The 14432-nt window shown below is 35.7% G+C and overlaps 1 protein-coding gene across 5 annotated transcripts in view; it reads left to right on the top strand.

The window, feature by feature from the left end:
* The window catches only part of ptprua (protein tyrosine phosphatase receptor type Ua), a 229125-nt gene that overhangs the window by 196064 nt on the left and 18629 nt on the right, over nucleotides 1-14432 (top strand). For 3 of the 5 annotated variants that reach the window (XM_026942351.3, XM_026942354.3, XM_026942352.3), the window contains 2 exons: nucleotides 1968-1985; nucleotides 10175-10211. In XM_026942351.3, the coding sequence (XP_026798152.1) occupies nucleotides 1968-1985; nucleotides 10175-10211 (55 nt within the window). The remainder of the gene's footprint in view (nucleotides 1-1967; nucleotides 1986-10174; nucleotides 10212-14432) is intronic. The other 2 variants (XM_026942353.3, XM_026942355.3) reach the window with 1 other exon arrangement.

Raw genomic sequence — 14432 nt, forward strand, 5'->3', positions numbered from 1 at the left:
TTGGCTGAATACTCGGCATCTGTCAGCCATATAACAAGGGCAGATCTCTGTCTCAATATCAGCATATTAACATCTGCGAATCGAACTTTGTGTGTGGAAACACTTTCAGGAACCCTTAAGTGGGGTAGACATACTAGATGTGGGCCAACAATAACACCATGGTGTTTCAGTCAACCACAAAGGGGCACAAATTCTCAGTTCATGTTGAGTTGTCAAGTCAGGTCATGCTTTTTAAGTGGGCAGATGCACACTTTCTGTCTTTAGAGCTGCCTTCTGGCTTTACCCTAACGATGTACAGTACGTGGTAGCAATGCTTGCGTGCAGGGTTCTGGATGACAGTTTGGCAGCAATGGAACATCTCCAATCTCCATGCAAAACAATGGTCCAGTAGTAAGTTTTGGTCCCAAGCAGTTTGTGTAACTTTCCATATGAACTAATAATATTTTGGTGAGATGAGAATGTGCCCAGAGTAGCCCAGTGTTTAGTGAGGGCTCTCAGAGGCTATGTGGTTGTGACTGCAAGCTGGTACATCATTCACCAGCTGTTTGTGTCCTATGGGGAGCAACATAAAGATAAATTAGCCATTTGGGTAAAGGAACCAATTGCATGGCCATTCTTGAGCACAGTGCACTTACTGTTAAATGCCATTCAATAGTGTAATGGCTACCTCCTGGCTGGCAGTAAGAGCAGTGTTACTTTTAGAAATATACCAAGTGGTGACATTGTACTTGAAATCCACCCTTTCCAGGTTTTACAGCTTCACTATTGCTTCATCACATTCCATGTGTTTGTTGTGGTTTTGAGTGATTCTCATCCTCAATAGAGAACAGTAACAGTTTATGAGTGCTGTCTGTTGGTACACTATTAGGATGTTTTTACTGAACTCTCATGAAGATTTCGAAAAAAATGACCTACACTAGTTCTGAAGGAAACTGCCCTGGTGGTCTGGAATTTAAAGAAGTAGAATGGAAAGTTATAAAAGTTATGTAATTGTGTGTTCCATTACTAAGTGGAGGGCTGCTAGGCCACCTAGGTCACTTGGGTTGATGGCTGGCCAGAGAATGAACGCAATATAAGAGGGACCTTTTATAGGTTACCCAAATGAGATCACAGTCACAAGATATTGACTTTGCTATTGATAACTTGCAAGGAAACCGGCACACAGGAATACTCCACTAGTTCTCAAGGAAACCACCCCGGTGGTCCTCCTTAATTGTAGAACCACTGTTCCATTTTGTATTTTGCCAAACAATATATTTTGTTAGTTACAATCTCTACAAGTCTGTCTCACAGCTATGATTTGATAAGAATTTTGTATAAAAATACAATTACATTTCCATTGCTTGTTAGAATTCCTGTGATTTTTTGGCATTTGAGTTTGGCACTGATGATCCCTATTACAATTTCTCGTGGACTGTTCTGGCCCTGCCATTAGGACAAATGTACAAAAATCTCCTCTTGTTTTTTCAGAGAACTAATGTTTGTTAGCTATCCATACTAAAATCTAAAGGGAAATTTTTAAAAACATTTAAATGGATAACGCTCCACATGAGGTTCTGCATTGAAATACGGACAAGGCTTGTTTTTGTTCTTCTGCCTTTTTTATGAAGTTGAATGAAATTTCGACAACATGAATAAAACAAGAATAGGATTAATTATATGGAACACTTCTTCTAGTTAGGCAGCTATCTAATCCTTGACTCTTTCTGATCCCAAAACATATAGATGAAGTTGTTAGTAGTACTTGTGCTAACTGTAGATAGTAATTGTATATGCAACGAGCTGTGAAGCATTGTGATTACTTTCTCTTGTGCAGATGGTCTGTTCTGTCTCTAATTTCTCAAGCCGTCCTTACCTTCTTGTCTTAAGTCTTCACTTTAATTAGCTCTCTTTCCTCTTTTTCCTCCTTTTATGTCCTTCTTCCACCTTCTTCTACTTTTCCATCTCTTTTCATTTGGGATTTTTAGATTCGGATAAACAGGGAAGTAAGTACTCTTCTTTTCTATCACCTTTCACCCCTTTATTGTTCATACTGCAACATTCCTGGCAAAATGTTTAATTATGTATTTTGTGCGTGTCACTTACCAGCAATTAAAAAAATACAAAAGAAGACCTGCAAAAGAAAACAAAAGAGTACACGAAGTGTATAAATAAAATAAAGATACATGACAATACTGTACAGTTGCCAAAAAATGTATTTTTAAGTAAAAAAAAATAATAATGTTTTCTATGTCAGTTCATCAAGCATCAGGCAAATGTGAATAATTTAATAAGTTAAGTAATTTATGTGTAACCTACAGTATACTGTCAGTATACTGTATACACCAGAGATCTAGCATAAAATTATATCAGCCCCCAGTGACAAACTGTCCTGCTCTGACATTTTTGGCATGCTTAGGAACTTAGTGAACTTTACCATCTATTCCAGTACTGTAAACGTCTCAGTTATTGTCACTGGATTTACTATTTTCCCCTCTATGATTTTTAAAGACAGTAATTGTTCTTTAGCTGGAGTTTTACACACCATATCATTCTTCTGGGCTTCTTGCCTTGAGAAAAAATTGACTGCTTGAGTTTTAGTAAACTTGCTGCTGCTGAGAAGGTTGAAATTTCATTATATTATTATTTTTTTGGATTTGGAAAGGACGTCCAAAAAAGCTTTTGAAGCTTTCCATCTTGTGCTTGTTTCAAGTGTGAAATAGTTTGTTTTCGACCTTGGTATGTCAAAATTAGTCTAGCAGATTGTAGCAGTTCTAACCCGTGGCAGGAACTGGATATAAATGCGTTGCCAGATCCTTAGACAGAATTTGTTTCTTGGCTCAGATCACTTTTAAAAGATTCATTTTGTCCATGCCATTCACAAATTCATTATCATTATTCTCAGTCAGGTGATTAAATCTCTATAGGCTCTCTCTATGTAAGGTGTTGAAAGTGAAGTGATTAAAGCAATAAAATGAAGAACTGAGCAAAAAGATTAATTAGGAAAATGGCATTCTTTTGCATTCTCCTCTCTGGTTGTGAGCAACAGTGAACAACCAGCAACTTACTAATGCATGTAATTAAATAAATTCCTTCGTTTCTTAGTAACCACATTGCTCACCTGATTTTTTTTGTCTGTCAGTGCCTGAATGCAAAAACATCCTGCTTGCTCATGAACAAATACACCATGAATTGCATATGATGGATGTTGAATATGATAATATTTTCATTTAGTTATTTATTGGCAGCAGTCTGGCTAGCCGTAATATTGTCAAAGGCCATGACCTTGTATTAGATCATCTAGTTATATCATTATTGTCTTGATTGTCTTGAGCACTAAAGCTGCTTAAATGTCAAAGAAGCTAAAACGACACGGGTAGGTCATGCATCCTGAGATATATAATGATACTGGCCAGTAGTGATGCGTGATTCTACTGTTTTTTAGAGTTTTTGGGCATATTGAGAGTCAAACCATATATCTGATTCCATGACACTTTTGCTGAAAAATCATCTGTATTCTGTGTTCAAGATCTTTCCAATTCCATTACTCATGTTCAGTGCAGTCATGACTGAACTGCATCAAGTGAAAGAGTTGCTTGGTACAGCATGACAATCGAGAGCTGGACCTAGTTAGAATGTTAAGACGTGTGTTTGACTCGCATCTGTGTGTGACTGATGTATGTAGCGTAATATATTAGGGAGGATGTACTGAAGAGGTGAATGGTTATCAGGATAAATGGAGAGTCAGGATAAATTTGGAGATTTTCTCCAAATTCTACTTTAGTTAAATAAAGACACAGCAGGCTCAGTAATATCAATGCCAGGATTTCTACTGTATGTGTCAATGGAACAATGTGGCAACTTGCTAGGTTTGCGTTTTTTATGTCACATACAGTATAACATTAGATTGTAAATCATAAGTTCAAGAAAGATTTCATTAAAGACATTTCGTTAAACACAGATTTAAGTGACACATAACTCAAAGAGTCTTATCAGTGAGCTACGCTGATTGTCTATGCCTTACTGAAAAGAGCCAGTATTCCCAACACTAGTTGATCCACTCATAAACAGTTGTCACTTCTACTTTGCTTTTTTTTTTTTTCCGGCAGTTTCTGATAAGCCTGCATTAATCACAAAGATAACGCACAAAGCACAAAATAGAAACAATTTCAAGTTTAACAGTGATATACTGTATAAATATAAGAGGAACTCTCATTCTCCTCCTTCATGCAGTGGGGGCTCTGGTCTTATTAGCATATTTTTTACAGAACTCATTTTGATTTTTTGGCAAAAAGCAAAAACTTACAGTTTCACTCTAATGGTTAATATGATATTTAACGGAAGAGCGTATAAAATCCATCTTTCAGTTCACGTTCTAGCTGATACTAACACACCTAGTACTATCTAACAGGAGTATTCTCTTTTCGAAATATCTAAACAAACGTGTTGTTTTTTCGAATGAGCAAAGATTTATCAAATGCAGGCCCTATTTCTTGCCTCATTTCATGTCAAAAACAGATTTGCATTGATCGTTGGCTTAAAATAAGAAAACTTTAAAAACATACCATTATCGGTCTGAGCCGCGTCCTTCGCCATCACTTTGATATTACAATGAATTATGGGACTTTCAGTTCATTCTCATTGGCAATTCACCAACTGATGCATCTTCAGTACTTAGGCAAGATCAAGAACACTTGCGTTCTTGAGTATTGGAGTGCAGCATGGGCATTATAAAAGATGATGTTAAGTGAGGACACAGGACACAAGAACAGATCTTGAGTTTGTAGCTAATTACAGGTACGTCACTAAGTAATTCGAAATGGAGGTAAATTGAAAGGGAGCATTACCTCTGTAATTTAAACCTAAAAACTAAAGATTTGAAATGTTTTGCTGTGTAGGTTGTGTTTAGAGATCATGTGTAGGCTTTATGTACTGTACAACACTCACTCTACTAACACTGTGGGCGGTTGGATAGTTGTATAATGCATTCCTCTGAGATTGTGTTTCCTCCTACTAGTTATTATTTTGTTTTCTTTCTTACTTCTGCAGTGTTTATTTCTTCCTTTTCTTTCTCTTTATGCCGGTTTGGTAATTGTCACACAAGCCACCCAGCATTCCACACTTATACGTACAGCAAAGGCATATAGACATATTTTTGTAGTGTCCTATTTGAAAAAATATTCCATTGTTATTTATTGTAAGAATACTTTGAGAGTTAAAGGCTGATTAGACATACGATACAGTGTAGTATCTCAACCCTGATTCCTATTAAGTCTGCCATAAGGGACATCAAGGTGACAGTCTAAAATTAAAATTGATATTTGAATTGAGATTTTAATTTTTTTATGCCAGTTGCAAAATAAATTCTTACATTTTTTAACCCAGTGGATACATTTAAGTCAAATGACCTAACCTGACACTCATATCATTTCAGTTTTGCATGCTGATTTGTCTAAAGGTATATCCTTTTATTATCTGCACGTAGCGGTGGGCAATATGACAAAAATATCACATCACGTTACGTGAAGACATTTCCACAATGCTATCAATATCAATAAATATCACAATATCTGTGATATCCCATATATCCCAAGAAAAGTGTATTGTGCAATCATTTATTAAGATATCCATATTATATCATCATATTTTCCCACTATACCTGCACACCACTCAGGGTTTGTCTGCTGCCAGTGATCCTATAAGAACTGTGATCCTGTGAGAACTGACAGACAGTCTGATATACTGTCTTGCAGGGAATGATGGGTACAGCACAGACCCATGGGAATCAGGGTTACCGAGATGTTACATTGGGGGCGTCATCCGTCTCTCACAAGGCTGTGTGGTGTGCTCAAATGGAATTGAGAGGAGGATGTGTGGTGTGTGTGTGTGTGTGTGTGTGAGTGAGTGAGAGAGAACAAGAAAGAGTAGGGATATGCACTGGTATTCGAATACCCAGTTAACCGCCAGTATAAAAATAATGAAATCGTTGTCCGATCAGTCATTATGTTCTACGTTCATGTGAGAAAATATGAAAAAGAAAAGCAGTGTCTTCTCATATCATATGCAGAGAGCAGCGCTATCCTGGCACGCACGTTAGAGGTGTGCAGCAGGGCCAGAAAGTTTCTCAAGCGGGTGGCTTTTACACTCATCCAGGTGGTTAGATAAGAACCTCACAGGCTAATAAGATTTCCAGTCACATTTAATCCAACTCCATTAAAAATATTAGGTCATTTTCCCACTTGGCGTGAATACTTGAGCCTGCACCTAGGACTGATTCTGGGCTCATTAGTGGGAGAGGCTCATAAGCACAGGTTTGCTTTCACATAAAAGAATTCCTTCTGAATGATTGTGCAATTCCATATGTCACTTTTGTACATGGATGGTTGCACTAATGGTGGGCATAATTCTCCTTTCCCTTATCTGCTTCACACTCAAGCGGTAAAGAACTGCGGTTTCATGCGTCCTACAAATGAGGAGCTGTTCTCACATAGGAAGATCTTTAGCCATGCATTTGAGTGTGAGAGGGGAGTTTTTTGCAATGTACAAAGTCCAATCACTTCACCTCAAAGGTGAGATAGTTACTGTAACCTTGCTCCAGTCATATTTACATTTACAACATTTATCTATAAATGTAAATATGAAAAAAAGTGAAAGGTTGGTTTGATTGCATTAAAGCTATACTGATACAAAATATTGTAGCCATTTCATAATAAAATAAAATAAAACAATAAAATATTTAACACTGCTAACAGAGCTTATTTTAATTTATTATTATTATTTTTATTTTTTTTTGTATTTTGCTTTAGTTCAGCCGTGATCAACTGCTCAAGCAAAGCTTTGAGTTGCAGCTGTATGGGGCGCCAAATGTAAAAAGTTACAAATGTAAAAGTATATTCTTTTCTCTTTGACTTTCCTATTACATTAGAATAGTCACTGGAGTCAAATAACAGTTTTCAATTATATGTTTTTAAGTTATTTAAGTTTCAATTTTAATTACAGTTCTAAATATTAAATCTAAATATTAAATGTAAATGTTAAATCTAAATCTACATTTACATTTAAATCTACATTTAGTTCTACAAATCTACATACAACCTTTACATTTAACATTTAGATTTATATTTAAAATTTACACTGAAATTTAAAAGTTATAGTTATTTGACATGAGTCACCATCTAAATGCAAAATGGATACAAATGTTCAAAAAAAAGGCAAAGAGAAAAAAAGTTTTTTACATTTGGTACTCCATATAGTGTGTATAGTGCATATAGTGTGTATAAAAACAATTCTGAGTTTTTTACGAGTTGTGTCCATTTGCATTTGATTGCCTTCTTATATACAGTATATCTATAAGATGTTCGTCTCCTCTGCTGCCCATAACAACCCTTTACACACCATCATGAAACTTGAAGCAGTTACGTTACTCAGCATGCAGCACTGAGAGCAGATAGCGTCCACACTTGATGCAGATCACACTACAGTTTAGTTGACGCGAGCCCCAGACCAGATCTTTTAGGCTCAAAAACAGCGTTCACACTTCACCAATGATACCAGCCTCTCAGGGCAAACTTCAGTGGACAAAAATGAGGGACATCAGATGCAGGTTAAGCCCATTTTATACTAGAAGTGACACTGCACACATGGCACGTTGCCACCACTTTCATTATACACCTGGCACTGTTCTTGTGTGGAGAATTAATTTCTCTTTTCATGCACTGGTTAAGTAAATATAAAGTGCAAATGTCTGTACTGAACATCAGATTATACTAACCGCGCACCTCCGATGTGATTACATAAAGTTCATTAATCCAGTGAGATTTTCACTCCTACACTATGGCACTTAGAACTTTCATGAAGTTTGGATTTTATCCAATGCCCGAGCACTGGTACAGTAGGGCTACAGACTGAAATATTGAGCTGGCGTTAGGTTGAAGCTGACAAATAATAAGGCTTTTGTTGTTAGTTTGATATTTCTGTATAATATTTCTTTGTGTTGCATCAAACATATAAACACATGCACACCACCATCAGGAGGAGAGTTTAAGTTTACAGCAAAAAAAAAAATGTATATATATATATATATATATATATATATATATATATATATATATATATATATATATATATATATATATATACTTGACTATAGCAGATTGAAGACTCTATACCCCTCTGAAGAATATACATTCTAGAGAGAGAGAGAGAGAGAGAGAGAGAGAGAGCGATGGAGGTGTGGGGGTTGAGAGAGAGAAATATTCACAAGAGTAATGGAGCAGTGTCATTGCAACAGGCAGAGGAATTTTTCGATTTTTTTTTTTTTTAGTACTCTACAGTGTACTGTACAGACCAACATCTACCAGCTGTTTATGGATTTGATACAGCATTTATTTCTTCACCCCGTGAGATTTGTGTGTGTAGACAAGCAAGCAGCAAGTGGAAGAATGTATAAATGGCTGTGCTTATGTAGCCATATTGAAAATCTCATCTCCACAGTAGAATTTCCAGCACTGAAGAGCCTCATATAGAATATTTCTTTTTTTGTCATACTTTAAATAGTATAACATTCCTTTTGTAATATTCCATGTGAACATCTGATATCATGAGGAAGTTATCTAACAAGAAAGAAGAGTGTTTAATTTTTCTCTCTCGCACATTAAACGGTGTGTGAATTAACTATTTTGACAACATACAGTCATTCATCATACAGTCTAGCAGCTTGTTTTGAGTGGTTTTAGAAGTACCTTTCAAGTTGTGTTTGCCAGGTTTCAGAAAAAGTTCCTACGCAAATCCCCAGAACCATACAAAACACATGAAACTAGCCGAAAACTAGCCATCCAGGCATTGGAAAAAGAAGATGTTTTTTTTTTTTTTTCTAATCCTTTAGTGCACATGCAATTCTTATGTACAGACATTATCCATTCCATAATCCTCCTTTCCTACTCACGATCTTTGCAATATATCTTACAATAGAAATGGTATCATATACATCATATACAGTATACACTGTCTGCACTTACACTTTGTCTTTTTTTAACCCTTTCTCGCAATACACTGGTGTTCCTTTCCGCCATTGGAATGGAAATTGACTTATTGGGCATGTTCAATAAGTATAAACAAATGAATTATTTTATCACTGCAAGTTTGTTATAAGATTAGGCAGGACACTGTTGGGTTTCTGTGCGTAGAGTATCATGACTCTGTGTTTAGCTGCTGGTGAGCAGGGTGATGGGAAGGGGGAGGGGTATGAGTGCTCTGCTGGGCAAATAATTCACACCTCTCCATAATAACGCTGGTAGAGAGATAAAACAGGGAGCATAACTAAAGCTTTTTCAGAGTAAAACATTATATACAACTGCCACAATAAAATGATAATGTTTAAACCTAGTAGAATTAGTAAAAAAGAAATACTTAAGAAAAATTGCAAATTCTTAAAGCCCTGAGTGTCTACTTTCGTATGAGCCATTGATCACTACTGTAGAGTGTGACATCACAAATAAAAGCAATTGTGAACATGGGCACCCCAAAACAGGTGGAAATTACATTTTTTGGCCTTCTTTAAAAAGAGTTAAAGAAATTCATTAGATTCAAGTCCAGTTATTTGCTATAAAGCAAGATATTAGTGGCTGCAGAGTATTTTTAAATTTGCAACCCAGTCAATAACTGTCTTGTCCACTGCTCCTCCTCCACTGAAATTAGAGCGAGCATGGGGCAGCGTGAGACCTGCCCCAGTGCGAGTTTATTAATGCTTGTTCCAATTCTCATTTTTTGCAATAATATACTTCTATGGAGGTAAATGAGGTGACCAAATAGATGGAACATCGGCTTATAGCTGTCAAATAGCAGCATTTAAAAAAAAAAATTGTTAATCATTCAAATGAAGTAATTAGAATTTCAACAGAATTTAAACTGTATGAAGATTAATATTTGTTGCACGGTTGCCCCATGGACGAGCCACCACTGTTCACAAGGGTAACGCTCACCTAGTTAAACTTGGCACAAAATGAATGTAACCTCTGCTGAAAGATTTAGAGATCTGTCTTCGGTGATATCCGAACTCTTCAAACTAGATCAATGTAAAAAGAAGAAAGAACCTCATAGTGTCAGAAACCACATCTTTATTAGACACTGTCAATGACCTGTTGTAATAAGAATCTTTGTTTTCTATCTGTCAAAACACAATCTATCTGTTTCTCAGGGATACCAACGTTCCAACCATTTCATCGCCACTCAAGGTCAGTTCCTTGATTATATTGTTTTGAAATAGTGCATTTAATATGCTGTGGATATTTATAGTTATTAGGTTATGAAATTTTAATGTGGAAATATTATTCATGATGCTTTATGATCTAGTCTTTGTGGTTGCACTCCTTTGTTTTGTGTCACCTATTCTCTTGCAATTTTTCACTATCTTTAGATTTTTTTCTTTACTCCTACTCCTGCCAATTTTTCTCTCATTCTCATTCTCATTCTCTGCCAACCCCCTTCCTTTATCTGTTGAATTTCATGCTTTGAGATTAAGACGAACTCCAATGTAAATATCTGTAAATATTTTTTTTTGTGTGTGTGTACCACTATAATTCACTGTGATGTCCCAGTGAACATGACTTCTTCACATAAGACTTCTTATGTCATCACTGTGTACCTTTGACCTCCATCACTCCAAAGTCACTTGCAAATTTCCCCCAGAATGCACTGCTCAGATGGCTATTATAAATGCACATAAAGCCATATTATTATAAATGCACTATTAGTAGTGAATTTTCATACAAACAAGGGTACTCGGAGTAACATTGCCTCAGATAGACACTGCACAGAGTACTAAGAATGTCCTTCTTTATATGTATGATACGTTTCTCGCCGGTAATCAACCAGTGTGTTCTGGGGGTAGTTTTCAAGTGTCCGAGGAGCGGCAGAAGTTGGAGCCAGACACCAATCAGTAGATCACAGTGATTATTTAAATATAATGTTGACCCTGGAACACTTAAAGAGCTCACATTCCCCATGATGCCTCTGGCAGAACTGATAAAATACACCTGCATTTTTACACTTCTGAAGAAGATAGATTGGCTGTGCTGTGATTTACCAGAGCCAGAAGATTTCTAAACATGTTTAAATCATTGCTTGTTATATCACTGACAAAAGATGGCTTTTTAAACCTGATCTATAATAGAGTAATAACTAGGGATGCATCAATACCTTTTTTTTTTCTCCAGACATATTTCTTGGAACATCATGAAATGAGTGGCTATGAAATGTGCACATATGAATGTTTATGTGCTAAGCTCATGCTTTATTAGTGTTAGCTAGCTCATTTTAGCCAAAGTGCATTAATAAGCTGCATGGGTTGCTTTGGATTACTTTGTTTTCATTGCATCAGAATCCTTCACTGTCAGTGACCCATAGTGGATGATCGTCCAGAACAACATACCGGATAAGAGCTGTTATTTTTACCTAGCCAACATTCACTGCAGCAATGAGCAGCTGCTTGTATTGTAGAAAGATGTTGTACTAGCTTCTCTCAATATTCTAAAGGAGCACAGTTTGCAGTCTGCTAAGATTTAATCGTGAAATACGTCAAGATCGCTGTCATTTCGTGTCATCTGTTAATTAGCATTACAACATATGCTAGGTTTAGGTATCAGAGTAGGAGTAAACGACCATAGTATTAGACTGACCTTCATAACTATTGATGCATCCCTAGTAATAATTAATAGAGTAAGCGATGCACCATGCAACAGGACAAAATGCAGATATACAGTATGCAAAAGTTGTAGATGTTTGCATCAGAAATTCTTTGCATATCAACTTTATTTAACTCTATCATGCAAAAGATATTTGGATGTGAATAGTAATGATGCCCCCGGTCAAAGCTTAACCATTTGAAACAAATTCTTCTGAATTTACAGCTCTAAGACTAGCTTGGAACTTCAGAGCTTTGACACATCACAGTTTCTAAAAAAAATGATGGGAATATTAACTAGGTTAAAATATTCAATATTAATTACATACTGGCCATAATGCCATGGCAGAATGCCAAGTGGAAAATGGGTGACAAGGGCGATTATGGATATCGGACACATACACAACACAATACACATACACAGGTCCTCACATACAGGTTTTTTTTAATTCCACACATTTGCACACACACACACACACACACCAACAGACACACACACACACACGATTAAGGGAACTTGTTCAAGGTTCATAACTCTGGCTGTTTGTTGGTGAATTGTGAGGAGAACTTCGCCTCAGGCTGCCTCAACCATCATGTGTTACAACAAAGACATCTAATGCAATATGCTGCAAAAAACAGGTGCTGTATGGAAGAGAGAGAGAGAGGGAGAGAGAGAGAGAGAGAGAGAGAGAGGGAGAGAGAGAGAGAGAATAATGGAAAGTTTGAAGGATTTATACAAAGAAGAAGTATCATAACTGTAGCCTTGAGATAAATTCTGTGTATGATTATGCATGATTGCTCTCCAGAGAAGCTCCAGGTCACCAGAACAAATCTGGCCTTTTTTTTTTTTTAAACAGATAAACAAAAATGCTGCAACACAAGCAGCCAAGCAGCTACAGTTTTCAAATCCTTACTTCATACACACGTGCAAACACTCAGCTCCAGGTTACCAGAACAAAGCTGAACTTTAATAAACAAATTCACTTGGGTATGAGCAGAATTTAAACCAAAAACATGTTTATAATGGATTTTCCACCAAACAGAAATGCCTCACATGATAGAAAAAATAACAAGGGGAAAAAAAAATCTAATGTAAAATAGAAATGCAATCCATTGAAAGAATGATAGGGAGATTTGGTATCTGATATTTTTTTACACTTCTCTACTCACTCACACAATGACACAATCTACAGTAACACTTTATTTTAACTTTATTTGACCTACCTAGTGCCTACATTCATAAGCATTGTATAAATATTTTATAACGCAATGCTGGAGCATTTATGAAAGGCTTATGTCAAAAAGCAAAAGATAATATTGGAGGATTCCTGCATCTTTTTTCTTTAGGTCATGGATGCAATAACAGCCATCAATCATTATATACTGACTGATTACTGTGTTATTGTATTTTTTAACCCATATTTTGCAAGTTATTAGCTTATTATTACTAAGAGCAGTTTGAGAAAGTTGTAGAATGTACATATACATGTGCTTCATAAGAGTGTAATAAATGTAAATTTAATTAACGGTTTAGTTTGAGAGCATTACAATCATTTATTTGGCTGATATATGGACTTACTAAATAAAATGCTATAATTGGTATATGGTCATTTTAATACAAATAGACTGAGCATTGAATTCCATGCTCTTATAAGATATAGATACCTTAATAAAGAATTAGGAAAAAAATTCTCCACCTGCCTTCTTCTCTTTTGTAAGATCTTATGTACAGTATCTTACAGTAGCTTAGCCCAGTTCTAATACTGCTTCTTTTTTATAAAGCCCAAATGAATTATTTTAATGCCCCTCAAACTAAGGTGTTCAAATCAAATTTCTAAATGTCTTCTGAAGCGCTATGTGTACTTTCTACAACTGTTTAACTTCTACACGTGTCATGAATGATGTTATAAAAGAAACAAACTAATAACTATAACAAGATATGGATAAAAAAAAGTACAGTCGGTTCATAATGATAACTGATAGCTGTCGTTTTCTCTTCAATGTAAAGCCAAAATTGCATGAAACCTCTAATATCATCATTTGTATTTTAACAAGTCTTTCATAAATTCTGAGGCGTTGCTTTATAAAATATTAATGCCGTGCTTATGAATGTGTTATAAAGGCACAGTGTAGGTCTCTTTCAAATAATGTGTTACGCAATCTTGATACACTTGATCCAAACAATGTTAACTTTTATATAAATCATTTTGAAAAATAGCAGGCAGTCTGTGCTTGCAAATTTGATCTTAAACTGATTTTAAATGTATATTGTTCTGAAAAAACCTCCAGAATTTCAGTACAATTCTACCTTCTTCAGATTATGATCTGGACCCTACAGTTTTCCAGATCACTTCAGCAATTCAGTGTGATATTATTTATACTGTAATTGGGGTGAATTCAGCTATATTGGGACTTTTTTTTTTGGAATTTCCAATTTGTCTTAGCTTTCTTGCCATTAATAGAACAAATACCATAACTAACACATGATACATTTCTGAAATCCACAATGTGTTGACTATCTATATGCAAAGTTTCCATCAAATCCTAAAAAAGCATGGCTTACCCTTTTATCAAGGGTGACTGAACACCATTTTTGATGATGTTTGGTAATTTGGGACATACATTCATCCTCAATGAAACGTTTTTTTTTTTTTTTTTTAAACATTATTTATCTGTAGCATACATATATATATACATATATACATATGGCATCAATAAAGCAAATTTCAGTGAAACATTCTCCAAATTCATCATCAACATAGTATAATATGAT

This window comes from Pangasianodon hypophthalmus, chromosome 29 (assembly GCF_027358585.1).
Source record: "Pangasianodon hypophthalmus isolate fPanHyp1 chromosome 29, fPanHyp1.pri, whole genome shotgun sequence".
NCBI classification, from domain to species: Eukaryota; Metazoa; Chordata; class Actinopteri; order Siluriformes; family Pangasiidae; genus Pangasianodon; species Pangasianodon hypophthalmus.